The 26,266-nt window shown below is 50.6% G+C and overlaps 4 protein-coding genes and 2 long non-coding RNA genes across 10 annotated transcripts in view; 3 read left to right on the top strand and 3 right to left on the bottom strand.

The window, feature by feature from the left end:
- ogdha (oxoglutarate dehydrogenase a) overlaps nt 1–7,190 on the top strand; it is a 17,054-nt gene extending 9,864 nt beyond the window's left edge. For both annotated transcript variants that reach the window (XM_035641151.2, XM_035641152.2), the window contains exons 5-23: nt 359–474; nt 751–905; nt 982–1,128; nt 1,215–1,305; nt 1,401–1,580; nt 1,753–1,881; nt 1,961–2,140; nt 2,227–2,379; nt 2,655–2,757; nt 2,889–3,017; nt 3,109–3,259; nt 3,342–3,469; nt 3,554–3,732; nt 3,843–3,914; nt 4,056–4,181; nt 4,284–4,356; nt 4,658–4,821; nt 4,993–5,147; nt 5,549–7,190. In XM_035641151.2, the coding sequence (XP_035497044.1) occupies nt 359–474; nt 751–905; nt 982–1,128; nt 1,215–1,305; nt 1,401–1,580; nt 1,753–1,881; nt 1,961–2,140; nt 2,227–2,379; nt 2,655–2,757; nt 2,889–3,017; nt 3,109–3,259; nt 3,342–3,469; nt 3,554–3,732; nt 3,843–3,914; nt 4,056–4,181; nt 4,284–4,356; nt 4,658–4,821; nt 4,993–5,147; nt 5,549–5,669 (2,552 nt within the window). In that variant the 3' untranslated portion in view covers nt 5,670–7,190. The remainder of the gene's footprint in view (nt 1–358; nt 475–750; nt 906–981; nt 1,129–1,214; nt 1,306–1,400; nt 1,581–1,752; nt 1,882–1,960; nt 2,141–2,226; nt 2,380–2,654; nt 2,758–2,888; nt 3,018–3,108; nt 3,260–3,341; nt 3,470–3,553; nt 3,733–3,842; nt 3,915–4,055; nt 4,182–4,283; nt 4,357–4,657; nt 4,822–4,992; nt 5,148–5,548) is intronic.
- LOC118314607 lies at nt 6,786–10,010 on the bottom strand. Its single transcript, XR_004794686.2, has 2 exons — nt 9,875–10,010; nt 6,786–8,093 (listed from the first exon to the last, which is right to left on the bottom strand). It is a non-coding gene; the product is annotated as an uncharacterized LOC118314607 (long non-coding RNA).
- Nucleotides 9,831–26,266, top strand: part of LOC118314602 (zinc finger MIZ domain-containing protein 2) — a 22,155-nt gene continuing 5,719 nt past the window's right edge. For 2 of the 3 annotated variants that reach the window (XR_007030184.1, XR_007030183.1), the window contains exons 1-21: nt 9,831–10,262; nt 13,000–13,099; nt 13,265–13,379; nt 13,464–13,672; nt 13,820–13,976; nt 14,060–14,305; nt 14,421–14,574; nt 14,711–14,829; nt 14,925–15,014; nt 15,097–15,286; nt 15,673–15,814; nt 16,022–16,100; nt 16,201–16,332; nt 16,470–16,575; nt 16,690–16,847; nt 17,002–17,069; nt 17,168–17,236; nt 17,313–17,581; nt 17,703–17,872; nt 17,989–18,186; nt 18,261–18,438. Coding sequence is in view for 1 of the 3 variants with exons in the window: in XM_035641153.2 (XP_035497046.1) it covers nt 13,050–13,099; nt 13,265–13,379; nt 13,464–13,672; nt 13,820–13,976; nt 14,060–14,305; nt 14,421–14,574; nt 14,711–14,829; nt 14,925–15,014; nt 15,097–15,286; nt 15,673–15,814; nt 16,022–16,100; nt 16,201–16,332; nt 16,470–16,575; nt 16,690–16,847; nt 17,002–17,069; nt 17,168–17,236; nt 17,313–17,581; nt 17,703–17,872; nt 17,989–18,186; nt 18,261–18,368 (2,829 nt within the window). In the remaining 2 variants the exon portion in view is untranslated. Of the gene's footprint in view, nt 10,263–12,999; nt 13,100–13,264; nt 13,380–13,463; nt 13,673–13,819; nt 13,977–14,059; nt 14,306–14,420; nt 14,575–14,710; nt 14,830–14,924; nt 15,015–15,096; nt 15,287–15,672; nt 15,815–16,021; nt 16,101–16,200; nt 16,333–16,469; nt 16,576–16,689; nt 16,848–17,001; nt 17,070–17,167; nt 17,237–17,312; nt 17,582–17,702; nt 17,873–17,988; nt 18,187–18,260; nt 19,404–26,266 lie in introns of those variants that run through there. The other variant, XM_035641153.2, reaches the window with a different exon arrangement.
- On the bottom strand, nt 19,620–20,728 carry LOC118314608. Its single transcript, XR_004794687.2, has 2 exons — nt 20,374–20,728; nt 19,620–20,109 (listed from the first exon to the last, which is right to left on the bottom strand). It is a non-coding gene; the product is annotated as an uncharacterized LOC118314608 (long non-coding RNA).
- ppiaa (peptidylprolyl isomerase Aa (cyclophilin A)) lies at nt 20,875–23,823 on the top strand. The gene is made up of 4 exons (XM_035641158.1): nt 20,875–21,033; nt 22,400–22,519; nt 23,037–23,209; nt 23,413–23,823. The coding sequence occupies exons 1-4, from the start codon at nt 20,965–20,967 to the stop codon at nt 23,543–23,545; spliced, it is 495 nt and encodes a 164-aa protein (XP_035497051.1). The 5' UTR covers nt 20,875–20,964; the 3' UTR covers nt 23,546–23,823.
- LOC118314604 (dickkopf-related protein 1-like) overlaps nt 23,420–26,266 on the bottom strand; it is a 3,561-nt gene continuing 714 nt past the window's right edge. The window contains exons 2-4 of one of the 2 annotated variants that reach the window (XM_047329286.1): nt 25,828–25,968; nt 25,197–25,305; nt 23,420–25,102 (exon numbers count right to left, since the gene is read on the bottom strand). In XM_047329286.1, coding sequence (XP_047185242.1) covers nt 24,783–25,102; nt 25,197–25,305; nt 25,828–25,968 — 570 coding nt within the window. In that variant the 3' untranslated portion in view covers nt 23,420–24,782. The remainder of the gene's footprint in view (nt 25,103–25,196; nt 25,306–25,827; nt 25,969–26,266) is intronic. The other variant, XM_035641157.2, reaches the window with a different exon arrangement.

Genomic DNA, 26,266 nt, shown 5'->3' with positions numbered 1-26,266 from the left:
GAAGTAGATTGTCTCCTCTGCAGCTGGTTGCTTAGTAACGAGGAACAGCGATAGTGAAAAGTCGGAGCAGGGACGACGACAATGACGAGGTGGAACTGTTACTAACAGGAAGTGTTAGCGACTCTGCCTGATGAGAACCAATGAGAGAATGTGGGCGTCGTCTGCGTCATCGCTTACAAACTGAAACACGACCCAGAGTTTTCACACTAACACGTGCACCAGCAGTGTTTTCACAAGAGGCTAGAAAACTCCACCAGGCGTAACCCTAGCAACGTCCTTCCTTCAAACTGTCCTCACCTCATTCCCTCTCTTTGTTCCTTCCCAAACCCCCTCCTGTGGTGCATCATGGGACATGTAGGCTTCTACGGTCTAGACGAGTCCGACCTGGACAAGGTGTTTCGTCTGCCCACCACCACCTTCATCGGCGGCTCGGAGAGCGCCCTCCCTCTGAAGGAGATCATCCGCCGCCTGGAGGTGAACATGATGAGTCCATCACAATACACACACACCCACACGAAAACTTTACAGAATGTATGATTAGATTCAGATTAAATCATGATTAACTTTATTTATACAGCACGATTCAATGGGTGTGTGTGTGTGTGTGTGTGTGTGTGTGTGTGTGTGTGTGTGTGTGTGTGTGTGTGTGTGTGTGTGTGTGTGTGTGTGTGTGTGTGTGTGTGTGTGTGTGTGTGTGTGTGTGTGTGTGTGTGTGTGTGTGTGTGTGTGTGTGTGTGTGTGTGTGTGTAGATGTCGTACTGTCAGCACATTGGGGTTGAGTTCATGTTCATCAACGACCTGGATCAGTGTCAGTGGATCAGACAGAAGTTTGAGACTCCAGGTGTGATGCAGTTCACTCTTGAGGAGAAGAGGACGCTGCTCGCCCGCATGGTCCGCTCCACCAGGTAGACAACACCACTACAAAACATCACACTTCACACACCGCGGGCTGCTACAGACTGTGTGTATGTGTGTGTTCAGGTTCGAGGAGTTCCTCCAGAAGAAGTGGTCTGCAGAGAAGCGTTTTGGTCTGGAGGGATGTGAGTCTCTGATCCCTGCTCTGAAGACCATCATCGACAAATCCTCTGAGAACGGAGTGGAGAACGTCATCATGGGCATGCCTCACAGGTGACGCACATGCACGCACACACACACAAACACACACACCAACTCCCTTCGTCCCTCGCTGATGACATCACGTCTCTGTGTCTCAGGGGTCGTCTGAATGTTTTGGCCAACGTGATCCGTAAAGAGCTGGAACAGATTTTCTGTCAGTTTGACTCCAAACTGGAAGCAGCTGATGAGGTAATTCTGTTGTTGTTGTTGATGATGACGATGTCATCGTCAGCGGGCCCTCTGGTTGGACGCTGTCCTCTTCACCTGGTGTCTTCCTCCTCAAGGGCTCTGGAGATGTGAAGTACCACCTCGGCATGTACCACCGCCGCATCAACCGTGTGACGGACAGGAACATTACCCTGTCCCTGGTGGCCAACCCCTCCCACCTGGAGGCTGTGGACCCCGTGGTCCAGGGGAAGACCAAAGCTGACCAGTTCTACTGCGGAGACACCGACGGGAATCGGGTGAGGACCAGCTGTCCGTCAAACCATGCACTTTAAATAAAGATATCTGGATATCTGTCATAAGCCCCGCCCCCTCCTTGTGACATGGATCAAACTAGGTCACGACTGAATCTCATCGTCTTTATATGCAGTCGCTGATCATCTTTATATTTGTGTGTGCGTGCGTGCACAGGTGATGTCCGTCCTGATCCACGGTGACGCAGCGTTTGCAGGTCAGGGGATCGTGTACGAGACGTTCCACCTGTCCGACCTGCCGTACTACACCACGCACGGCACCGTGCACGTCGTTGCCAACAACCAGGTACGAGGGCACGCTGTGAAACGCTCAGGTGAACGTCTGAGCGGGCGAGGCCTCAAGTGTTCTGTCGTCACGCCTGCAGATCGGGTTCACCACGGATCCCCGCATGTCTCGCTCGTCTCCATACGCCACCGATGTGGCCCGAGTCGTCAACGCTCCCATCTTCCATGTCAACGCAGACGACCCCGAGGCCGTCATCTACGTCTGCAAGGTCGCCGCCGAGTGGAGAGCCACGTTCCATAAGGACGTGGTGGTCGACCTGGTCGGTGCTTCACTTCCTCCTTACCTTGTGTGAGTAAAAGCTGGTTAACCGTGAGACGCCGGAGTGACGCCCGTCTGTGTGCACAGGTGTGTTACCGCCGAATGGGCCACAACGAGATGGACGAGCCGATGTTCACGCAGCCGCTGATGTACAAACAGATCAAGAAGCAGAAACCGGTTCTGCAGAAATACGCCGAGAAGCTGATCTCGGAGGGGGCGGTGAGCCGCCAGGAGTACGAGGTAAACACGCCGCTTCCTGTCCGCTGGTTGTTGTCGTGGAAACATTGATGCAGTCGAATCAGGAAGGTTCAAAGACCGAGGACGTTTATTACAGGAGCTCAATATGTTGAGGGAGATTTCTGATTCATACAAGTACATTTAGGACAAAGGACCCAATTTTTTAACCACAGTCAACATTCTGAGAGTCGGGACAAACTTTTCCCACGACAGTTATAAGACTTATTAATGCACGTCAGCTGTTGGATGTAGTTACAAGTCTGTGTCTGTGTCTGTAGGAGGAAATCGCCAAGTACGATAAGATTTGCGAGGAGGCGTACGCTCGCTCGAAAGACGAGAAGATCCTCCACATCAAGCACTGGCTGGACTCGCCGTGGCCCGGTGTGTGTGTGGACTCGATGCCTCATGGGGAAAAACAAATCAGATGCCGTTTACGACCATATGTATTCTTTATGAAAACTGTTTGATGTCAGGGTCTCGGTTTGCTTGCTGACGTGTCGCTCTGTCATCAGGTTTCTTCACTCTGGACGGACAACCCAAGTCCCTGAGCTGCCCCTCGACTGGTCTGACTGAGGACGAGCTGACCCACATCGGACAGGTGGCGTCGTCCGTCCCGGTCGAGGACTTCACCATCCACGGAGGTGGGGCGCACACTTTCTCGAGGCTCCGTCATTTCAATTAAAAAAAACACTGACGACAAACGCACACTCACGCTTTGTGGATTTTTTTCAGGTCTGAGTCGTATCCTGAAGAGTCGAGCGGAGATGGTCCGGAACCGGAAGGTGGATTGGGCACTTGGGGAGTACATGGCCTTCGGGTCACTGCTGAAGGAGGGGATTCACGTCCGGCTGTCGGGACAGGACGTGGAGAGAGGGACGTTCAGGTAAATGGGGTCGAAGTCACTGATGGGAAGCGCAAGAACCCGGTAGTCCAGGTGAGACTGACGCGTGTTTGTCTGGTTTCAGTCACCGTCATCACGTCCTCCACGACCAGAACGTGGACAAGAGGACCTGTATTCCCATGAACCACCTCTCTCCAGACCAGGCGCCGTACACCGTCTGCAACAGCTCGCTGTCCGAGTACGGAGTCCTGGGTCAGTGCCGCGGCACATCGCCCTCGTCCCGACGCCTGACGTGACGCTGAGTGTGTGTTGATTCTGGTTCTGTGTGGTGTTCAGGGTTCGAGTTGGGTTTTGCGATGGCGAGTCCGAACGCTCTGATCCTGTGGGAGGCCCAGTTCGGAGACTTCCACAACACGGCCCAGTGCATCATCGACCAATTCATCTGCCCGGGTCAGGCCAAGTGGGTCCGACAGAACGGCATCGTGCTGCTGCTGCCACACGGCATGGAGGGCATGGTACAGCGTCATCGTCGTCACCATCATCATCATCATCATTTATCATAACACACTCTCCTACTGTACTGAAGAGTGTGTGTGTGTGTGTGTTTTGTTTGGTTTGTTTCAAGGGTCCAGAACATTCTTCAGCCCGTCCAGAGAGATTTCTCCAGATGTGCAACGACGACCCAGACGTCATGCCAGTGAGACACACACACACGAAGACACGCGCACATACACATTCACACAGAGACGCGCACACCACACAATGATCAGATCCATCATGTGATCACAAGAGGAAGTAAGGACCTGGTGGTTCTTCATCATTATCTCCCTCCCCTCAGAACCTGACGGACGACTTCCCGGTCCGTCAGCTCTACGACTGTAACTGGATCGTGGTGAACTGTGCATCTCCTGGAAACTACTTCCACGTCCTGCGACGACAGATCCTGCTGCCGTTCAGGAAGCCGGTGAGACACGTCGTGACATCACAGTGACGTCACACAAGCAGGGAGGCGGAGTCTGACTCTCTTCACTCACGCTGTTTTATTGACTTCCTGTTTGTCTCTCAGCTGATTGTCTTCACTCCCAAGTCTCTGCTGCGTCACCCGGAGGCCAGAGCCAGCTTCGACGAGATGCTGCCCGGTAACGACATCCTCATCATCATCATCATCATTACCATCATTATTGTTATTAACTTTTTAGACTTGATGTTCTCAATGTGATCATCTCTTCTTCCTCCTCCTCCTCCTCCTCTCCCTCCTTCTCCTCCTCTCCCTCCTCCTCCTCCTCCTCCTCTCCCTCCTTCTCCTCCTCTCCCTCCTCCTCCTCCTCTTCCTCTCCTCCTCTCCCTCCTCCTCCTCCTCCTCTCCTTCCTCCTCCTCTCCGTCCTTCTCCTCCTCCTCCTCCTCTCCCTCCACCTCCTCTTCCTCTCCCTCCTCCTCAGGGACTCACTTCCAGAGGTTGATCCCAGAAGCTGGTCTTGCGTCTCAGCGTCCTGACGAGGTGAAGAGGTTGATCTTCTGTACGGGGAAGGTTTACTACGAACTGACCAAAGAGAGGAAGGGCAGAGGACTGGAGGGAGACGTGGCCATCGCTCGTATAGAGCAGGTACACACACACACTCACAGACACACACTCACTGGGAGTGATCGATCACAGTCATATACAGATGAGAGCGATCAATCGATCTATCAGACTTTATTTCACACTGACAATGTTACAAGTGTTTGACAGAATATTTCTCTCTGTAACCATGGCGATCCTCTTGTCTCCTCCCAGTTGTCTCCGTTCCCGTTCGACCAGGTGAAGTCGGAGTCGGATCGTTTCCCTAACGCCGACCTGGTCTGGTGTCAGGAGGAGCACAAGAACCAGGGTTACTATGACTACGTGAAGCCTCGCATCAGGACCACCATCCAGAGAGCCAAGCCCGTCTGGTAACGAGCTGCACCGACACTTCACAGGGTCACTGTAGCCCAGAGGTACGGTCGGGTCGACTGATTCTCTCTCTCTCTCTCTCTCTCTCTCTCTCTCTCTCTCTCTCTCTCTCTCTCTCTCTCTCTCTCTCTCTCTCTCTCTCTCTCTCTCTCTCTCTCTCTCTCTCTCTCTCTCTCTCTCTCTCTCTCTCTCTCTCTCTCTCTCTCTCTCTCTCTCTCTCTCTCTCTCTCTCTCTCTCTCTCTCTCTCTCTCTCTCTCTCTCTCTCTCTCTCTCTCTCTCTCTCTCTCTCTCTCTCTCTCTCTCTCTCTCTCTCTCTCTCTCTCTCTCTCTCTCTCTCTCTCTCTCTCTCTCTCTCTCTCTCTCTCTCTCTCTGTCTGTCTGTCTGTCTGTGTGTCACAGGTACGCTGGTCGAGGCCCGGCGGCGGCTCCGGCCACAGGAAACAAGAACGCTCACCTGATGGAGCTGCGGCGCTTCCTGGACATGGCCTTCAACCTGGACGCGTTCAAAGATCAGCAGTAGACCTGCAACCCCTGACCCGACCATCCTGGATTCAGTTTTTCACACACACACACTCTGTTCTCTGTACTGCTGAGGAAATACTAACTGTGTGTACTAATACAAATACTGCAAACATCATGTAGTGGAAGTAAACAGAACATAAGTACTTTGTAGTACAAACAGTTTGACACCTTGTATTACTTCACTTTACTGTGTACTTTGTACTTCCTGCTACTGCATTAGTACACTGTCCTCACTGTGTGTACTCACAGTGTTTACCCAGACAAACAATCAGATTGAAACTTTATTTTTGATGAGATATTTTCCCGCTTGGTTCAGTGAAGTGATCATATGACCTTTGACCTGCAGCCTCACAATGACCTGGTCAACAAACATCACATGACACACGCTCAGCTGTTCATATACACTCTGCAGTTTGTTTTCTAGGTAATATTAATGAGACACACAGTACTGTTTACTACAGCGTGTACAAGTACTGCCGCAGCCTCGGGCTTGGCTCCACCACAGCAGCAACTTTCTGAGCAACTAGTTGCCTCAACCTGAGTTTTCTTTGAGTTTAGTTAATTTATTCATATCAGACTTTTTTCTGAAGCTTCACTTTGAAAAACATGTTTTATTTTTATCATTATTAATAATAATTATAATAAATAACAAAGTTGTCAGACGTTGAACCAGCGATTCTCAAACTTGAGCCGAAAGAACTCTGGAGGAACGAAATGAAAGAATTATGCTAAATTTGCCAAGATTAAAAAATATATTTTTCAAAATAAGAGAAATAACCAATCTGGTTCTGATTGTCCACTCTGGTTCTGACAACAAGGAGTGATGTTGGAAAGAGCTGCATCTGGTGGAGTGGAACCTGAAGCCTAAACCCTCATGACCTTTGACCTTTCAACACACACACACACACACACTCTCTCTCTCCTCCAACAGCAGGTCAGCTGTTACTACAGAGGCTTCAGAAAACAGACAGAGTGATAACTCCTGTTCACTTTTTATGATCTTCATCATCATCATCGCTCCTTCCTCTCATCAAACACAAAAAAAATCATCTTCACCTGAAACGTTGCAGGAAACGATTGTCTTTGAACGTGTCATTAGCATATTCAGCTGCAGGTGGAGGTGAGGTCGCTCGTTAAGGAAAGTCTGTAATTAGTCACCACGGCAACGCTTAACTGGCACACTGAGCTTTTATTTTGAAGGGACGTCCGGGATCATGATTATTCTCTCTCTCGTCTTTGCCAAACTGCATCAGAGCGTCGCCGCTTCTCATTGGTCGTTTTTTTTTTCTTTCTGTCGCCAGAAAATAAAATAAAAAAATGAAATAAAATAAATCTTCTGGTTTGACGCAGTGAACGATAAAACGACGGCGGCGGCGGCAGCACAAGAAGAAGAACCCGACTGCAGGTGGAGTTTCTGTGCTTCTGTCAAAGAAAATGATTTATTTATTTTCATAAAGGGGATTTTTTTTTCTAATTCTCTTCATTATTTTTGCTTCATTCAATAAAGAATTCTACTGAAGAGCTCGCGTCTGATTCTGTTTCTCACTTTGATACATTTACATTTCTACAGGATCTGAACCTTTCACGATAAAACTCCATCTGATTCTTATTCATGAAAAATACTCTGATGCAGAACCTAAAACATGATCCAAAGGATGAAGAACGTAACATTTTTATTAGATTATTATTGGTCTTATACGGAGGATCAATAACACATTTTATGTTTTAATTTAAATTTTAAGATAATGTGTTTAATATCCACTTTTCTTCATATAAGGACTTAATTTAGCTCATTATCTCAAGTTAATGCATTAAAAATGGAACTAATGAGTATTATTAAAGTCCACTGGTTTCAGCTTCCATAGTTTTAAGTTTATATAATGATTAAAAAATCTTCACTTTTCAGGTGATACCAAGTGTCAAGACATCTCATTGGTCTGAGGCCTCCAGCTCGGCGCCATCTTGTTTTTGTTTTGTTTTTTAAACCAGATGTGACCATATTTGGAGGGAGCAGGGGGGCGTGGCCTGACAGAGCTCCGAGGACACTGCTGCACGTCCACCGACACCTGATGGTACCGGCTGTCAATCACACCGTGCCGTTGTGTGCCGTGTTCAGTTGCCATGGTAACAGAGGCTGCACGTCACAGCAGCATCTTCAGACGAGCGGACGGTGTGTGTGTGGGGGGGTGTGGCTTCCAGTCTGAGTGGGAAAACCAATATGGTGATGTCACAGAGATGTCATCACATCTAACATCACGTCAGGAAGAAGCTACTATCCAGGTGCATTATGGGAAGAGCCGGATCCAGTGGAGTCAAGCTGCTGACATAATGCAGGGGCCCGGGGCCACCTCCTGTGACCTCTGACCCCCGGGGGCCACGACCTTGGTGATGGTGAACCTGAGCAGCAGCTGGAGGACGACGACTTCTCACGTGTGAAACAAAAGATTTATTATGAAAAATGTAAAAGTTGATAAAACATTTAAATATGATTAAATCAACTAAATGTTTCTGATGTAATAAAGAAAAAAGGAACATATTAATGATTCAACGATAAACTAAACTACCTATCTGTCTGTCCCTCTGCCTGTCTGTCTCTCTATCTGTCTGTCTGTCTCTCTCTCTGCCTGCCTGTCTGTCTCTCTCTCTCTCTGTCTGTCTGCCTGTCTCTCTCTCTCTCTCTGTCTGCCTGCCTGTCTGTCTGTCTCTCTGCCTGCCTGTCTGTCTGCCTCTCTATCTGTTTGTCTGCGTGTCTGTCTGTCTGTCTGTCTGTCTCTCTGCCTGTCTGCCTGTCTGTCTGCCTGCCTGTCTGTCTCTCTCTCTGCCTGTCTGTCTGTCTCTCTGCCTGTCTGTCTGTCTCTCTGCATGTCTGTCTGTCTGTCTGTCTGTCTATCTGCCTGTCTGCTGGCCTGCCTGCCTGCCTGTCTGTCTGCCTCTCTCTCTGTTTCTGTGTCTCTCTGCCTGTCTGTCTGCCTGCCTGTCTGTCTCTCTCTCCCTCTCTGACTGTCTGTCTGTCTCTCTCTATCTGTTTGTCTGTCTGTCTGTCTCTCTCTGTTTCTGTGTCTCTCTGCCTGTCTGTCTGCCTGCCTGTCTGTCTCTCTCTCTCTCTCTCTCTCTCTGACTGTCTGTCTCTCTCTCTCTCTGTCTGCCTGCCTGTCTGTCTCTCTCTCTCTCTCTGACTGTCTGTCTGTCTCTCTCTGCCTGTCTGTCTGCCTGCCTGTCTGTCTCTCTCTCTCTCTCTCTCTCTGACTCTCTGTCTGTCTCTCTCTCTCTCTGCCTGTCTGTCTGTCTCTCTCTCTCTGTCTCTCTCTCTCTCTCTCTCTGTCTCTCTCTCTCTCTCTCTGTCTGTCTGTCTCTCTCTCTCTCTCTCTGTCTCTCACTCTCTCTGCCTGCCTGTCTCTCTGTCTGTCTGTCTCTCTCTCTCTCTCTCTCTCTCTCTGTCTCTGTCTCTCTCTGTCTCTCTCTCTCTCTCTCTCTCTGACTCTCTGTCTGTCTCTCTCTCTCTCTGCCTGTCTGTCTGTCTCTCTCTCTCTGTCTCTCTCTCTCTCTCTCTCTGTCTCTCTCTCTCTCTCTCTGTCTGTCTGTCTCTCTCTCTCTCTCTCTGTCTCTCACTCTCTCTGCCTGCCTGTCTCTCTGTCTGTCTGTCTCTCTCTCTCTCTCTCTCTCTCTCTGTCTCTCTGTCTGTCTGTCTCTCTCTCTCTCTCTCTCTCTCTCTGTCTCTGTCTCTCTCTGTCTCTCTCTCTGCCTGTCTGTCTGTCTCTCTCTCTCTGTCTGTCTCTCTCTCTCTCTCTGCCTGTCTGTCTGCCTGCCTGTCTGTCTCTCTCTCTCTCTCTCTCTCTGACTCTCTGTCTGTCTCTCTCTCTCTCTGCCTGTCTGTCTGTCTCTCTCTCTCTGTCTCTCTCTCTCTCTCTCTCTGTCTCTCTCTCTCTCTCTCTGTCTGTCTGTCTCTCTCTCTCTCTCTCTGTCTCTCACTCTCTCTGCCTGCCTGTCTCTCTGTCTGTCTGTCTCTCTCTCTCTCTCTCTCTCTGTCTCTGTCTCTCTCTGTCTCTCTCTCTGCCTGTCTGTCTGTCTCTCTCTCTCTGTCTGTCTCTCTGCCTGTCTGTCTGTCTCTCTCTCTCTGTCTGTCTCTCTCTCTCTCTCTGCCTGTCTGTCTCCTCCTCCCCCCCCCCTCCCTCCCGCTGCAGTCCGACCTGCTGCTTCTCTCACCGGCAGCAGCGATGCAGAGGAGACACGGTTCTTCTCCGGCGCTCAGCTCCACATTAACCGGACCATAAGTGACTAAAGTCGGATCTGATCTCTTTGTGCGGAGCTGCGGGGGATGGTGTCGCCTCCTGGAGCCGGATGAGCAGCCGCAGAGGAGGGAGGGAGGACTAGCTGGAGGAGCAGCCGGGGCTGCTGGGTGAAACTCGGCTTCCGTGGAGGATTTCACCGGGACATTCTTGTTAATATTCTCGACCCCGTCTTTGAGCAGACTCCCCCCACTGGTGGCGATTGACTTCGGGATTGGCGCTTGGTCCTCGATGCCCCGGAGGCCCGGAGGAGCCCAGACTGCGGAGCCCCGGAGCAGGGCTCGGACACCGGGCAAGTAGCGGAGGTAGGTCGGCTCCTCGGAGGAGAGCAGCACTCCCTCTGCTGCGGGGTCTGGCTGCTACATTCTCGGATGTATGTTGTAATCTGCGGGGACGTGTCGGTGACCGAGCCCCGGGGCAGCGGCTCGGTGCGGAGCCACATGTTCACCGACACTATGCGACTGTTTTGTGCCGGAGGAGGAAGCTAGCTGAAGGCTAACTGTTAGCCTCGGAGCATTCCATTGTCACAGCCCGCTGGGCTAGCTCGGCTAACGGCTAGCTCGGCTAACGGCTAGCTCAGCTAAAGGCTAGCTCAGCTAAAGGCTAGCCGGGGTTAACAGCTTTGGAACGGGGCGATTTTTGTCCCTAATCCGTGTATTTTTATCACATCAACCGGCGTCGATCACATCGCCTCGAGGCCGTTCGAATAACCGTGTTCGGTGCAGGATCTCTGGCGGCTCCGACGCGGCGGGCTGCGGTGGTCGTCTCGTTAGCATGCTAACGCTAACGGCGGTGCCACCCCGAGCAGCCTCATTCCTCCGGCCGCGGAGCAGGGACCTGCCTATTAGCGTGTTAGCATTAGCATTAGCTTTTCTACAACACAAGGAATCTCAAAATGTCTCCGGACACTTTCATTTTGTCGGAGGGTTTTTTCACCTGGAGAACCGGGACAACAGAGACCCCCGTTCGTCCCGGTGTATTATTTTTTATATTATACACATTATTATTAGTAGTAGTAGTAGTAGTATTAATAACTATAATGTGTTTGAGGTGCGCGTGCGTTTGTTCCGGGAGGGAACAGTTGATCCTGTATGAATCAGCTGTTTATCACAGTTTGGATCTAAACTGACAGGAAGTGAAAACAACAATAATAATAATAATAATAATAATAATAACTCATCCATAACCATGATCGATCGTTGCTTTAACAGCTGCAGTGGAAGTTTGATAAAATAAAACTTCAGTCACAATAACAAACAAATCTATTTTATTTTAAAATGTTTCTTTACCGAAGTAAAGTGACGTGAAGATTTATTATTTTCTTCATTCGGGTTCTGGTTTGTTATTCATCATAACGTTTATGGTTAAACTGTCAAATATTAAGCCCCAGGTACATTTCTGTGTCACAAGGTTTTGATTATGTCACCGTAGACAATTATTTAGAATATATTTATGTATGGTAGATATATCTCTAGTAACGGCTCCGGATCCGGAAGTGAGTTTCTCATTCGTTCATTTTCTCAATTGACGTTTCATCAAATCTTCATATGAAGAGTTTAAACCTGAACCAAGGCGATAAACTACGAGATGAATCTTCACCATCAAACGCTTTATTGATTCTGAGCAAAACAATTAGGAAACTGAAGAAAAGTCAAAGGTTCAAGACGAAGGAACGACTCGTCCCATAATCCAACGACTTTCAACGACAGTTTATCTTCTTCCTGACTTTAACCTTCATCATCATCATCATCATCACTGTAGCGTTTATATAGTTGATCAGAGTCTTGTGTTCTGTGAGCGTATAAAGTGAATAACCACCGCACAGTTCATTGGCAGCAGCAGGAACTCACGATGCGTTCACTTACATCTCGGACCTTCGAAGTCGTTCGGAGGCGTTCGAGTGTCGACCTCCAACTCGCAGGTCTGTGATGTCGAGTTCTGAGGTTTAATGGAAAGCCCATTTAATCAATCGCCTTAATGAAGTTGGAGGGTGTAGTGTTTCCACCAATCAGAGGCGTGGATGTCACACTGAAGGATTGTGGGTAGTGTTGTATTTCTCAGTGACATCGTGAATAAAATGTTTGTCTTAAAACCAGGTTGATTTCATACGGACTTGTGTCGTCTACAGGTTCATGTTCCATTGTGTCACGACCTCGCAGCTCGTGGGGAGTCGACCTGGACAGTTACCACATCATGGATCATAATCAAAATGTCAATGGAGAATATGAACATGTGACTTTCACTTCCTGAACAGCACTGTTCCGCTCTGCAGAGGAGAAATCTGCGGACGATCTTTGTCATTGTTGTTCAAACTCATGTATCAGTTACAGTCACTGTCATACTGTAGTGATGTCATGATTATTTTTCAAATTACCCTGTAACGTTTCATATTTACGCGAACACGTGAACATTTTTGATGAGAATCTTTGAAACTGGATAATTACAGTCGTGAATGAGACGTGTAGTAAACGTCTTTTATGATTAGACAGAAATTCCAGCTCGGTCATATGGATTTTTTGGGGGGGATTGTATATTAGATATTAGGGATTATAAATGTTCCGATGCAGATAAATCAGGCAGATTAAATACTCCTAAAATGTTGTTATATAAAACTGGAATCAAGAAAGTTTTTGATATTGTGGATATTGTGACAGACTCATCAGCTGATCTTGTTGAAGTCTGATTCATAAACACGATGACACGGTGAATCAGACTGTGACAGCTGCTCGGATATTAATCTTCACTGCAGGAATGTGAATGAAACATTTCACAGTGTTGTCCCTCAATGTGGCGACGTCACCAGGTGACTCACCTGAGCAGAACAGGAAGTGTTCAGGTGAGTCACATGACTCGTGTCTCAGCCACTTTTAACCGGAGTCTTAACTAACATACTGTAACCAAGGTAACGACTGAGTCACTAACCAGCTCAGTGTCCGACTGCAGCTGCTTCTAACGGTATAAAAGATGAGATATTTGAAGACAAAGTGTCAACCAGGGTCTGTCTGTCTGACTGTCTGTCTCTAACCCTCTGTCTCTCTGCAGGAGTCTGTCTGTCTCTCTGTCTGACTGGACTCTGCTGAGCCTCGTCCACCATGAACCCTCTGAACCAGATGAAGGCTGGACTGGGCAACAACCCACACAGGTACACAACACACACACACACACACACACAGACGTGTCATGTCTGACTGTATTCTGTGTGGACAAGTGAAAATACTACAGTATCCATTCATTTACTGAATATTTACATATTTACAACATTAATCTGTGGCTTGTCATCACTGTGCGTCGCTCTGTGTTTCCGCAGCGACGGCTCGTATCCCTACGACCCCTCCAGCTGGCAGCAGCAGTCCAATCAGCCGACTGGATCCCTCTCCGTGGTAACCACCGTCTGGGGAGTGACCAACCCTTCGGCCAGCCAGGTATGACATCACCCCAAGGAGAACTCTCATTGGTTGTTTGGACAGATGAGGTATAGACACTGTGTTTCTGTGTCTGTCTGTCAGGGGCTGGGCGGAGGAGTGATGGGGCCCGGGGCCAACCAAGGAGGGGGGCCCATGATGCAGGGCCCTGGGGGTCCAGGCATGGCCGGAGGGCCCGGTGGCTACATGGGCCAGCAGGGCTACGGAGAGCCCAACAAGGGCTACATGAACCAGGGCATGTACGGCCGCACGAGCGGGGGCTACGCCGGAGGACCGGGAGGCTACACGAGCAGGTGAGTTGGCATATACATATACATATACATTTACTTGTATATATATTACATATATAATTCTACTTAATATTCTTCAGAATTTACTGCAACAGAAATAAATAAATCCGACAATAAGACAATAATTGTATTTTTTGTCCTCCTGTCCAGTTACCCGTCCAACCCCGGTGCCTCCAGAGGCTCTGCTGACTTCACTCAAGCCGCCGCCGCGGCCGTAGCCGCTGCCGCTGCCACAGCGACCGCCACTGCCACGGCAACCGTCGCCGCCATCCAGGAGAAACAAAACCAAGAGATGAACTACGGACAGGTAGTGGACCCGCAGCTCCCTCTGCTGGAGGCGCTACGCCACCGCAGGGTCACGGTAATGAGAGTGTGTTTGTGTGTTTTCAGATGGGAGGTCAGGCCTATAACAGCCAGTTCATGGCCCACTCGGGCCCCCGTGGCCCCCCTGGAGGCATGGGCCCTGGAGGCATGGGCCCTGGTCCAGGGCCTACCAGGGGGCCCCCCTCAATGGGCCCCATGTACGGACCTGGTGGGGGCCCACAGAGGGTCCCCCAGCACCCAAACTATGGTCCTGGACCCCAGCAGGGCCACCTGAGGCCCCCGCAGGGTCTGAAGCGGCCCTACAGCTCCGAGGTGAACACACAAACAGGATTTAATCTGATTCAATGTGGATTTGATCTGATCACATTTGATCTGAGCTCTGGTTGAAATACATTTTCAGTTCACACTCAGTGTCCTCGTGTCTCAGTCGTTCCCAGGAATGTCGCAGCAGTACGGTGTTCCCGTCGGCTCCGGTGTGAACGTGATGTCGGGTCCTGGCGGCGGCGGGATGGCGGGTTCAGGGGGAGGCGGTCACCCCGGGCCTGGTCCGTACTCCGGACCCAACATGCAGTACCACCCAGGTAGGACACAGTAGGAACGTCATAACAGATATTATTTATTAAAATCTATGAGAAGGAGGAAGAACAGACGTGGTCACTGTTCATCCAGGGATGTAGAATAAAACCTTTTGCTTCAATGTTGGGTGTTTCCCTCCAGGTCCCGGTGGTCCAGGCCCCGCCCCCCAGCGCTCAGGCTCCTCCCCCTCCTATCAGAGCCATAAAATGTCCCTCCCACAGTACCCCCCCTCCGGACCCCCCAACTCGCAGTACTACAAGGTGTGTGTGTGTGTGTGTGTGTGTGCGCGTGTGCGCTTGCGCGTGTGTGTGTGTTATAGTTCCACTCATGACCTCAGTTGTTCGTGTCTGTGCAGCAGGAGCAGTTTAACGGTCAGGGTGGAGGATTAAACCCTCTGACCACAGGGGGCGCTGGTGTCTACAACTCCTTCAGCCAACCATCAGGGGTAAGAAGTGTGCGAGCGTGCGAGTGTGCGTGCGTGTGCGCCTCTCACACTTATGTTCACTCTCTCTCTCTCCCTCTCTCAGCCTGGTCGAGGGTTGCCAGGTTACCCCTCCTCCCCAGTACCCGGTAACCCGACCCCTCCCATCACCCCCAGCAGTTCCATGGCCCCGCCCTACATGTCGCCGGGCAACAGTGATGTCAAACCATCACCCTCTTCCTTCCTGCCTGACATCAAACCCAACATGGCCGGCCTGGTCCCGCCCCCTCCTACAGGTACACACACACACACACTAAAGGTCACAGCCTGTTTGACCGTAACAAGTATTAGTTTCATAAAAACATGGATATTTTTATAAATTGGTTCATATTATCACATTATGACAATTAAAATAATCAGATTATTACTCATTATTATTACCAGTGAAACAATCAGATTATCTTTTAAGAAGTAAACAGCAGTAAAATAACCAAATTCAATCAGATTATAAACAGTAAAATAATCAGTTTTTTAGTATTAATCAGATTATGTCAGTTAGGTAACATAATCAGAATATCCTCGGTGACATTTATTCATAATCTCATTAAAGTCCTCTCGGGGTGTTTGTGACGTCACGTCCGAGTGTCCAGGTGTTTGACTGTGTTGACTTCCTGCTCCACAGGTAACCCCAGCGACGACCTGCGGCTGACCTTCCCGGTGCGAGACGGCGTGGTCCTAGAGCCCTTCAGGTTAGAGCACAACCTGGCCGTCAGCAACCACGTCTTCCAGCTGCGAGACTCCGTCTACAAGACGCTCATCATGAGGTGAGGACGGGACGCCGCCGCCGCCGCCGCTCGTCAGTCAGAGAGACACCGTTTATTAATGTGTGTGTGTGTGTGTGTGTGTGTGTGTGTGTGTGTGTGTGTGTGTGTGTGTGTGTGTGTGTGTGTGTGTGTGTGTGTGTGTGTGTGTGTGTGTGTGTGTGTGTGTGTGTGTGTGTGTGTGTGTGTGTGTGTGTGTGTGTGTGTCAGACCTGACCTGGAGCTGCAGTTTAAGTGTTACCACCACGAGGATCGACAGATGAACACGAACTGGCCCGCCTCCGTCCAGGTCCGACCTTCTTCACCTGTTTCTGAAGCATTTCCTGTTTTTGTTTATATTTGTTTACTGTATATTTACTGTATGTTTCCCATATGTTTCTCCCCTTCAGGTAAGCGTGAACGCGACGCCTCTCACCATCGAGCGAGGCGACAACAAAACTTCCCATAAGCCTTTGTACCTGAAGCAGGTGTGTCAGCCAGGAAGGAACACGATCCAGATCACAGTGACCGCCTGCTGCTGCGTGAGGACACACACACACACACACACACACACACACACACACACACACACACACACACACACACACACACACACACACTCCCTCTCTCACACCTGGCCCTTCCCCCTCTCACCTGGCCCCTCCTTCTCTCTCCACAGTCCCACCTGTTCGTCCTGCAGCTCGTCCACCGTCCGTCCGTCCGCTCCGTGCTCCAGGGGCTGATGAAGAAGAGGCTGCTGCCGGCGGAACACTGCGTCACCAAGAGTGAGTCCACCGCTCCTCTTCCTCCTCCTCATCTTCATCTTCAATCGAACCGACCAAACAAACACAGCCGCTGACTCTCTGTCAACCCCGCCCCCTCCCCTCTGTGACTCTCAGTCAAAAGGAACTTCAGCAGCGGTTCAATTCCCGGGACCCCAGGGCTGAATGGAGAGGACGGCGTTGAGCAGACGGCAATCAGGGTCTCGCTCAAATGTCCCATCACCTTCCGCCGCATCCAGCTGCCGGCCAGAGGTCACGACTGCCGACACATACAGGTCAGAGCGCGGGCCAATCACAGCAGCCCAAACGCTGTGATGTCACGGCCACGGAATGTTTTGAGTTACACGAGTTTGTGCTAATGTTTAAACTGTGTGTGTGTGTGTGTGTGTGTGTGTGTGTGTGTGCGTGCGTGCGTGTGCGTGTGTGTAGTGTTTTGACCTGGAGTCGTACCTGCAGCTCAACTGTGAACGAGGAACCTGGCGATGCCCCGTGTGCAAGTACGTACAACACACACTCACACACACACACACACACACACACACACACACGATACATCCAGCATCTCTGTAACCTGAGTGTGTTTGTGTGTGTGCAGTAAGACAGCTCTGTTAGAAGGTCTGGAGGTGGATCAGTACATGCTGGGGATCCTCATCTACGTTCAAAAGTAAGAAACTTTATTTATGTCCGACAACAAGGTAAACACCATCTGCCCTCTGACCTCTGACCTCCGCCCTCCTCAGCTCGGAGTACGAGGAGATCACAATCGACCCGGTGTGCAGCTGGAAGCCGGTCCCGGTGAAGCCTGACATCCACGTGAAGGAGGAGTCTGACGGGCCAGTGCTTAAGCGCTGCAGGACGCTGAGCCCGAGTCACATGGTTCTGCCCAGCGTCATGGAGATGATCGCCTCGCTCGGCCCCGCCCCCTCCGCCTCCTCCCCCATGCCCTACCCCTCCTTGACCGCAGGGGGCGGCGGCAACAGCGGTCACACCCCCGACTACCCCGGACCAGGTAGACCTGATCAGAACCACCTGTCAATCACACGTTAATCTGATCAGAACCACCTGTCAATCACACGTTAATTTGATCAGAACCACCTGTTAATCACACGTATTGATCCGTCTCCCGTCAGCTCCGTCCTACTCTCAGTCCGGGAGTTTCTCTGACTACAGCGGTCCCGGGACTCCGGGGGTCGGGGGGGACTTCTCCTCCCCCGGGCCCCCCCCCCTCTCCTATCAGTCTGAACTGTCCAGTGCCCTCCTCACCCCCGACAAGCCCCCCCCTCACCCACTGGCCGGACAGGTGAGACGTCAACAACTGATCAACATCTGATCAATAACTGATCAGTAACTGCAACTACTGACCCTCCTTTTCCTTCTCTCATCTCCTTCTTTCCTTCCTTCCTCTCCTCCTCTCAGATGTCTGTCTCAGGCCGTATGGACTCCACTTCCCATGGTGCACCTCTCTCCCAGCAGCAGGCACAGGGTCTCCACGGCAACTCCCAAATGGGGGGCGGCAACAGCCAGATGATGCAGCGTAGCAACCAGAACCCCCGTCTCCAAGGCGACGGCTCCTTCGGGCTCGGGGGGCCGGACGTTCCAGAACCTTCTCTGGACGTGAGTAGAACCACTCTGACTCACTTCCTGTCCAACAGGAGAAGTTGCTCACTTCCTCTTTCCTCTTCCTGCAGCTGCTTCCTGAGCTGACCAATCCCGACGAGCTGCTGTCGTACCTCGGGCCTCCAGATCTGCCTAGCAACAATAACGACGACCTGCTATCGCTGTTTGAGAACAACTGAACGCGCGCGCGCACACACACACACACACACACACACACACACACACACACACACACACACACACACACACATACACACACACGTTGATGTTACTGTAACATACGAACTCTCCGGCTCTTCGCCCGCCAACACGACCGTCGGTCCAAAATGGCTGCCGCCTGCACAGGAAGGAGCGGACGATAAACAGGAAACAAAAGAGGAAAAAAAACAAAAAACTTTTAAATATGAAAACTCTTTGATGTGACGATGAACTTGTAATTTTATTTTATTTTTTATTCTGTCTCTGTATTTCGATGCTTCATGGTTCATTCCCTGTCGAAGCGTCGCTGCTCACAGACGCTACAGACGAGTCGGTGTCACGTTCACAGACCAGTCGATGTGAGCCGAAACATTTTCTGAAACACGGTTGATTTGACTCTGTTTCCTCTCATGATGTTTTCTTCGCATAAACTTTAAATCATGTGAAACTTTCTTTATAGAAAACGATTCATCTAAAAAGTGAAAAAAAAATCCATCAATCCTCTGTTTCCTAATTCATCTGATCTAAAGAAAAACCAGGACGTGTTCCAACATGCTGCGTTACAGGACACGCCTCCGTACAGGACACGCCTCACTGATTGGCTGGATGTGGCCACGCCTCCGCCGCCATCACATCACAGAACGAGGAACATTCTGATCCGATAAGGCACAACAGACGTTCTGCTGGCAGCCGGGTCTCTCCACCTCAGTTGACCTTCATCACTGAGCGTGTCGGAGGAACTGTTCCACAGTTCTAATGTTCCGCCCTGAATCAGAGGTTAAATGGCAAAAAGTGTAAACGTGGCCCGACCTCGCTCGACTTGTTCACACCGGCAACTTCCTGTCTGGGGCGCCGTCGTCTCTCCTCGGCTTGAACTTGCGGCGCCCTGAACGCAGCACGAGGCTTTCAGGTTTCCCAAAGACAAACAGAAATATGAAGAAGAAGAGGAAACACTGATTGTTTGATCGTTGCCACAGATTGTATATGTGATAATAAACAACAGTTCATCTTCCTCATCATGATCATCATCATCACTGTGTTGAAAAGTGAGTCCAGACGCTCGTGATGTCTCCATGTCCCAGTGAAAAGAATAAAACTGTACATGATCTGTATGATCCAGTAATGATGCTAATAACAACAATAATAATAATAACCTTTGTAATTTAATAAACACACACTGGAAAGACAGAGGAGTGTGAGTGAGTCTGGTGAGCGGTAAAGAATGCCGTGGAGAGAAAAAAAGAAAAATTTTATTGATCAGACAGAAGATTCATCTGTAAAACTACAGTTCTATGGATCAATAACCTCAAAATTTGAGGCGTCAGTCGAACTCAAACCAACAACGACGACAAGTCAGTGAATGTGATTGTTTTCAATATGATCTATAAATGATTCTCAGTGAACATGAATTCACATGTTTCTATTTGTTACTGTACAATCCAACTCGGTCCGTCTCAGCTGTCAATCATGACGTCTCAGCCCCGCCTCCTGAGCGTGCACCACAGGTCGTCAAAGGTCACTGATGGATCCGCCCCTCTGGGGCCTGAACAGAACCGCTTCAACACCCGGAGTCGACGTGGTGGAGTGTGGCCCCGCCCCCCACCACACACTTGTACCTGCAGGAGGAGACCAAACCGAGGCCCCTCCCCCAGACGACTTGAGTCCTGAACGTCACGGACTGAAGTGATGGTGTAAACAGGAGGTTGCACCACAATACGTTACCTTGATGACACATAAAAAAAAAAGTTTGATGAATCAACCCACGTCGCAACGCTGAACTGTGGGTAATTCACTCGCTGACAAAGTCACAGTCTTTATCAGGAACGCGCCTAAAAGTCTGAGCGGTCGGCCATCTTGTGCTGCCGCTCCAGGTCCAGTGTAGTGATTCAGTGATGATGTGATTATAGATTATTGTAATATTCATCTGAGAGACGATGTCAATATCAATAACTCTGATTATAACCGTTGCTGTAAAGACATTTGTACCTGTTTGTTTATCTGACAGGAAACGGGTCAGTTTAAGTGACGTCATTTCTCTTTCTTCCTGCGCAGAACGGGACGGGCCGCGCCCTGACCGCGTGACCGCGCACACGCACAACCACACGCACAGACACGCTACCCTTTCAGCGGGAACGCGCCCCGACTGCAGGAGTCCACCGTGTCACCTCATTGGACGCCCGAGCTGTCAGTCAATCCTGTGGCGCGCGCTGCTCTGGACTCTCGTGAGCTCGATGTTTTCGACCCGGACGCCGCGGCGGGGCGGGGTCGTGCTGGGCAGAGAGAACCGTGGAAGCACCGCACCCCCCGGGCGGCGGACCGCTGCGGTCGATGAATCAAACACCCCCCGCGCGACGCGTCGGTCCCATCAAAGACCTGAGGAAAGGCGGCGTCACTAGTCCTCGCCGCTGATTCGCTGAGACCGACGCCAGTTCAACTTGCCGGCATCACGGATTGGCTGTCTGTGGCTTTGACCCGCCCACCGGCGGCTTATATAAAGTCCATTCCCGCCGCCTCGACTTTTTCGGTTCGTCGCGGCCCAACTCGTGTGAGACTCCCGCTGCTCCGTCTGCTGCTGCAATGGCCAAACCCAGAGTGTTCTTCGACATCACCGCCGATGGCTCGCCCATCGGCCGGATCGTCATGGAGGTAAAGAACCGGTGTCGGTGCTGCTGAGTGTGGCACTAACTGTTGGGTCGGTTCTGGACTTGGTGTCTGTACGAGGTGAAGTGTCCGCGGGCTGCGGGACGTCGAACCCCGGTCGGCCGGTCGTCGTGGTCCCGCCGAGCTGTCACGACCCACCTCGGCGGGACCACGTGCACGTGTTGATGGCGTCGGTCCAGCGGCTCGCTGCGGACTAACGGACCCGTTCCTCCGCGCAGGATTGAACTGTGACGAAAATGTTTGTTTCAATCCGACGATAATAATAATAATTAATAACTAAATCTGCGTCATTGTGGCGCGTGCATCCGCAGTCGACCAGTGGTAATGAAGACCCGCGGATCAGAGACAAACTGCACCGGCTTCCGTCTCCACTGAGGCCGGCTCACACCGCAGGGAGGCCCCCGGCCCCCGTGGCCCGGTGCCCGGTCCCCGAGCGACGGGGGTCTGCCGCTCTTTGTTGCGGCGGGTCGCGGCCTCCACTGGGGCCGCGACCCGCCGCTGCCGTCGATTAAAACCCGCTTTCAACCGTCGGGGCGAGTTGCTGCTTCAACTCGGGTCTTCGTCGAGACGAGGGAGTCCGGGCTCGGTTCTGTTCCACCGGGGGGGGGGGGGGGGGTGATGGGGGGGGTCCAAAATTAGCCGCCTGCTGCGATTAGCATGTAGCCACTGAAGCTAACTGCGCCGGTTCCTGTGTTCCTGGAGGGGGAGGGGGGGCTCTGGAAAGTTCCACGGTGGGGGGCGGGGGGGTGTAATGCGGATGTCGGTGGTGCAGCCGGTTCACCTCCTCGCATCATAAGCGGCAGCGGCGACGACGCGTCGGTTGATCCACATCCGCCGCAGCAGCGGCAGAAAACCGCAGCAGCGGCGACGCGCTCAGCGGCCATTTTGTGCCGCAGCAGCAGCCGCGTCATGGGCGTTCCCCCGCTCCACGACCCCGTGGCCCGGTGACGTCACCGGAGCAACCAAATCAGACCTGGACGTTAACGACACGTGACTCTAACACGAGTTATGATTTTATGGTCCAGTGACGTCATGCTGCAGTGCAGCAGACTCCTGCAGTTTGTTCAGACTTCAGAGGAAGTGAAGAACCGTTTGTCTCGGACCCACGGTGCAATAGTACTAAAAAATAAGTAATGTATACAATAAATACATTTGAAATAGTGTAAGGCAAAACCACACTGTATAGAAAAGCTAAAGAAATGTGCAATATGTGTACATACTGTACAGTATGTGAAATATACAGGCAACCCAATAACTAGAATACATAATGATCTGTGTTCACTTCCTGGTCACTGAACTTGTATCAGGCGTTGCAGATGAACTGACTTCACTGTTTGTTTGTTCTGTGCAGCTCCGCGCCGACGTCGTGCCCAAGACGGCGGAGAACTTCCGCGCCCTCTGCACCGGCGAGAAGGGCTTCGGCTACAAGGGCTGCAGCTTCCACCGCGTCATCACCAACTTCATGTGCCAGGTGAGGGGAGAGCCAGGCTCCGGAGTCCAGTCACTCAAATGGATTAATGGATTCAGAAAAGTATTACTGATACATGAAGTGTTAGCAATGCTAGGTAGCTGTTAGTAGGCCTGTTGTGATGAATACGTTATCGTATGATATCGCAATTACGCAACTTTGCAACAAGGGCTTTTATTTTCATACGTCAGGACACAACGACACGCCCCCGAGGAGAGACAGTGAGGACTGGGTAGGGATAGGATCTTTACCGGTTACCCTTAAAATAAAGTTGAATGGCAGTTCTGTAAGGACGTGAAGACCTGCCAGGAGGTTTCTATTCATCTGTCCGGACCTGACTATCGACGTCACGCATCAGCGTGGTGTAGCGCCAGCGCTTCGCATGCATGCTAACGTCCGACCAACAGAGTGAAACGCGCGGTGAATGGTCAAAAGTCTGACGGCGACACAAAACAGAAAAGCAGGAAATCTTCACTGGGAAGAAACTGGAACAAGACTTTTGTGTCGATGTCTTTCACAGGGCGGCGACTTCACCAACCACAACGGAACCGGTGGAAAATCCATCTATGGCAACAAGTTCGCCGACGAGAACTTCACCCTGAAGCACACCGGCCCCGGCACCCTGTCCATGGCCAACGCCGGGCCCAACACCAACGGGTCCCAGTTCTTCCTGTGCACGGTCAAAACTGCATGGTGAGAGCAAACGTATACAAACATTTACATGCAATTAAATGTGACCGTCAGAGCAGATCTATGGGAGATGGTTAATAAGAATGGAAAACAACACCGGGCCCAGGGAAGAACCTGATCCTTGAAAGGAATAGATTCTCCAGGAAGTGACATCACAGGAAGTAAAGTGCCAGTGTAGGAGCTGACGGGTGTGTTTGTGTCCGCAGGCTGGACGGGAAGCACGTCGTGTTCGGCACCGTGGTGGACGGGATGAAAGTGGTGGAGAAGATGGAGTCGTACGGATCCAGCGGCGGCAAAACCTCCAAAAAGATAGTCATCGCCGACTGTGGGCAGCTCTGAGTTCAGCACTAAACCCCTTCTACTCCCCCTGTAGCCACGCCCCTTTAGGCTCCAGCCCCTCCCCCTCGCCATTCAACATTCCTATTGATGGAGATACAACGACCCCCCGTTCTGTGATGAAATCATGTTGCTGCATTTGTGACTTTGCCTTTGAAAGTTTCTTTTGCATTTGCTGATTTTTTTTTTTCCTTCTTCCCACAAAGTCTCACCGTTTTTCTTTTCTTTCTTTTTTTGTTAAATACAAAATGACGAAGAAAATAAAACAAAATATGCCTTGACATTTGAAACGTGTGCTTTTTATTTTGTAGGACTTTCCAGAACAAATACTCTCGCCCTTTGGAAAATCAGATTTTGACGTCAACATGAGTTCAGTTAATGATGAAACGATTTGAACTGGAAAGACATTTCCAACAGTTGATTTTTAATTTTCAGATTTTTCTTTTTAGGTTTAATCTTAAGAAACTTGATAATCTACAGTTTGATACAATACACAGATGATTTTTCCTCAAAACAAACAGTTGCTGATTCACTCCAGTGACACTGAATACAGAAGCTTCACCTTCAGACTCCGGATGTCTGACGTGTCTGATCACTTCACATCAGATACAGAATCAAAACCAACATCTAAACATGAGACTAGAAGCTGGATCAAAAGAACATTTGACCCTTCAAACACTGACATGAACAAAGGAGAGGTGAGCGAATGAAACGCACCCAGACCTGGATTAAAAACTACAAAATCTATTGTAAGAACAAAACTACCAACGGAAACTGAAACTCGTCAGAACCAGAAGTTTGTCTCCAGCAGAGGGCGCTGTTCACCTGAACCTCAGCTCTTGTGTATTAATAAATCATCTCAAAGTCCAGAGAAGTTTAAAATCTGAAACTTCAGAACCAGGAAATGTTTATTGTTCCTGAAACATGACCATCACTACAGTCGACCTCTGAGCGTCAGAACATCAGAACTGGACCCGGTGTCTATTCTCATCTAGTTTAATAAATGATACTAACTTTCCTTTTGGAGAAAATCTCTTGGTTTTTTCCTCAGTGGCCGATGAGAGGGGCTCTCTGAGGGGCCCCTCTGAGGGACCCCTCTGAAGGCCCCCCCCCCTCCATGAGGGGCCCCTCTGTGTGGAGGAACCAGTTCGTCCTGAGTCGACCCACCTGGACCTTTCCGAGCAGAGAACGTGTTTTTTCTTCTTCTACAAACTGAACTTGAACAACAGCCGTAGACTAATCAGCAGCTCCTCTCCACCGTCCTCCTCTTCTTCCCAGAATGCCTTGTTTTCCTCTGGCCCTGCGGCGGGCGGGGCTGACACACCCCTTGGCTCTTGTTCTTGCCCGACTCCGCCCGGTCGCCGGTGGCGGTGCAGGACAGACCCGTGTCGCAGGGGCAGCGTCCCAGCTTCCTCCCCCTCACCTTGCCCGATCCTCGCAGCAGCAGACAGGCGTCGCCCTGTGTCGGGATCCGCTGACAGCGGCGGCCCGTCAGGTAGCGGACGCAGCACAGACCGTCTGCGCAGTCGCCGGACCGGACGCAGCTCGACATCTCAGGGGCTGAAACACACACACACACACACTCAGTTCAACACGTCCTGAAACTGGACCATGGCTCCAGCAGCAGTGCACCCTGGGACGTCCCATCACTCACCTTTGGTTCTGTTGAAGCTGTCGGTGTCTCTCTCTCTGTCCACCTGTCTGTCCACCTGTCTGTCCTGAGAGGACAGCCTCCTCTGAGCTCTGTTGCTGCAGCCTCCTGTCTGACGGACGGAGACAAATTATTAAAACCACACAAACATGTAAATATGAACATTAATCTTTAATATGAACATTAAGTGTTAAAACAAACGCTAAATGTGTATTAAGAATCATAAATGTGAACAAAAGTCTGTTGACATGTTTACAGTGTGACGTTCACTGGCCACAGTCGTGTGACGTTCACTGACCACATGCGTGTGACGTTCACTGACCACATGCGTGTGACGTTCACTGACCACAGTCGTGTGGCGTTCACTGACCACATGCGTGTGACGTTCACTGGCCACAGTCGTGTGACGTTCACTGACCACATGCGTGTGACGTTCACTGGCCACAGTCGTGTGGCGTTCACTGACAACATGCGTGTGACGTTCACTGACAACATGCGTGTGACGTTCACTGACAACATGCGTGTGACGTTCACTGACCACAGTCGTCTGACGTTCACTGACAACAGTCGTGTGACGTTCACTGACCACAGTCGTCTGACGTTCACTGACAACAGTCGTGTGACGTTCACTGACCACATGCGTGTGACGTTCACTGACCACAGGTGCGTTGCAGTCGGGTGTGGAACACGCAGCCGTCGACCGTCGATTGGAGTTGGAGTTTGTCTCCGTCCGGCGTCGTGCTGTCCCCTCCACCTGGTCGCCATGGGAACGTTCCTGATGGACAGGTGAGAGTGATGTCACCACGAGTTCGAAGATCAGATGACATATGATTTAAAATAATCCTAATAATCGACGGGGACGAAAGTGGGGCAGAATATAAAAGAGCAACAGATGTGTACTAAATATTAAATATTAAATATAAATATACAGAGCAGTAACAATAATTGCACATGGAGAATAAATATTGCACCATTGGTAATTGGACTTTAATTTAAACAAAATAAAAACTACACTATGAAATCATACAACATAACTTTGTCCCTGTAGGAATTATACAGTATTTGAATACTAT

The sequence above is a fragment of the Scophthalmus maximus genome, chromosome 19 (assembly GCF_022379125.1).
Source record: "Scophthalmus maximus strain ysfricsl-2021 chromosome 19, ASM2237912v1, whole genome shotgun sequence".
Taxonomy (NCBI): domain Eukaryota; kingdom Metazoa; phylum Chordata; class Actinopteri; order Pleuronectiformes; family Scophthalmidae; genus Scophthalmus; species Scophthalmus maximus.
The sequence above is the reverse complement of the archived record's forward strand: the minus strand, read 5'-3'. Positions and strand labels throughout refer to the sequence as shown.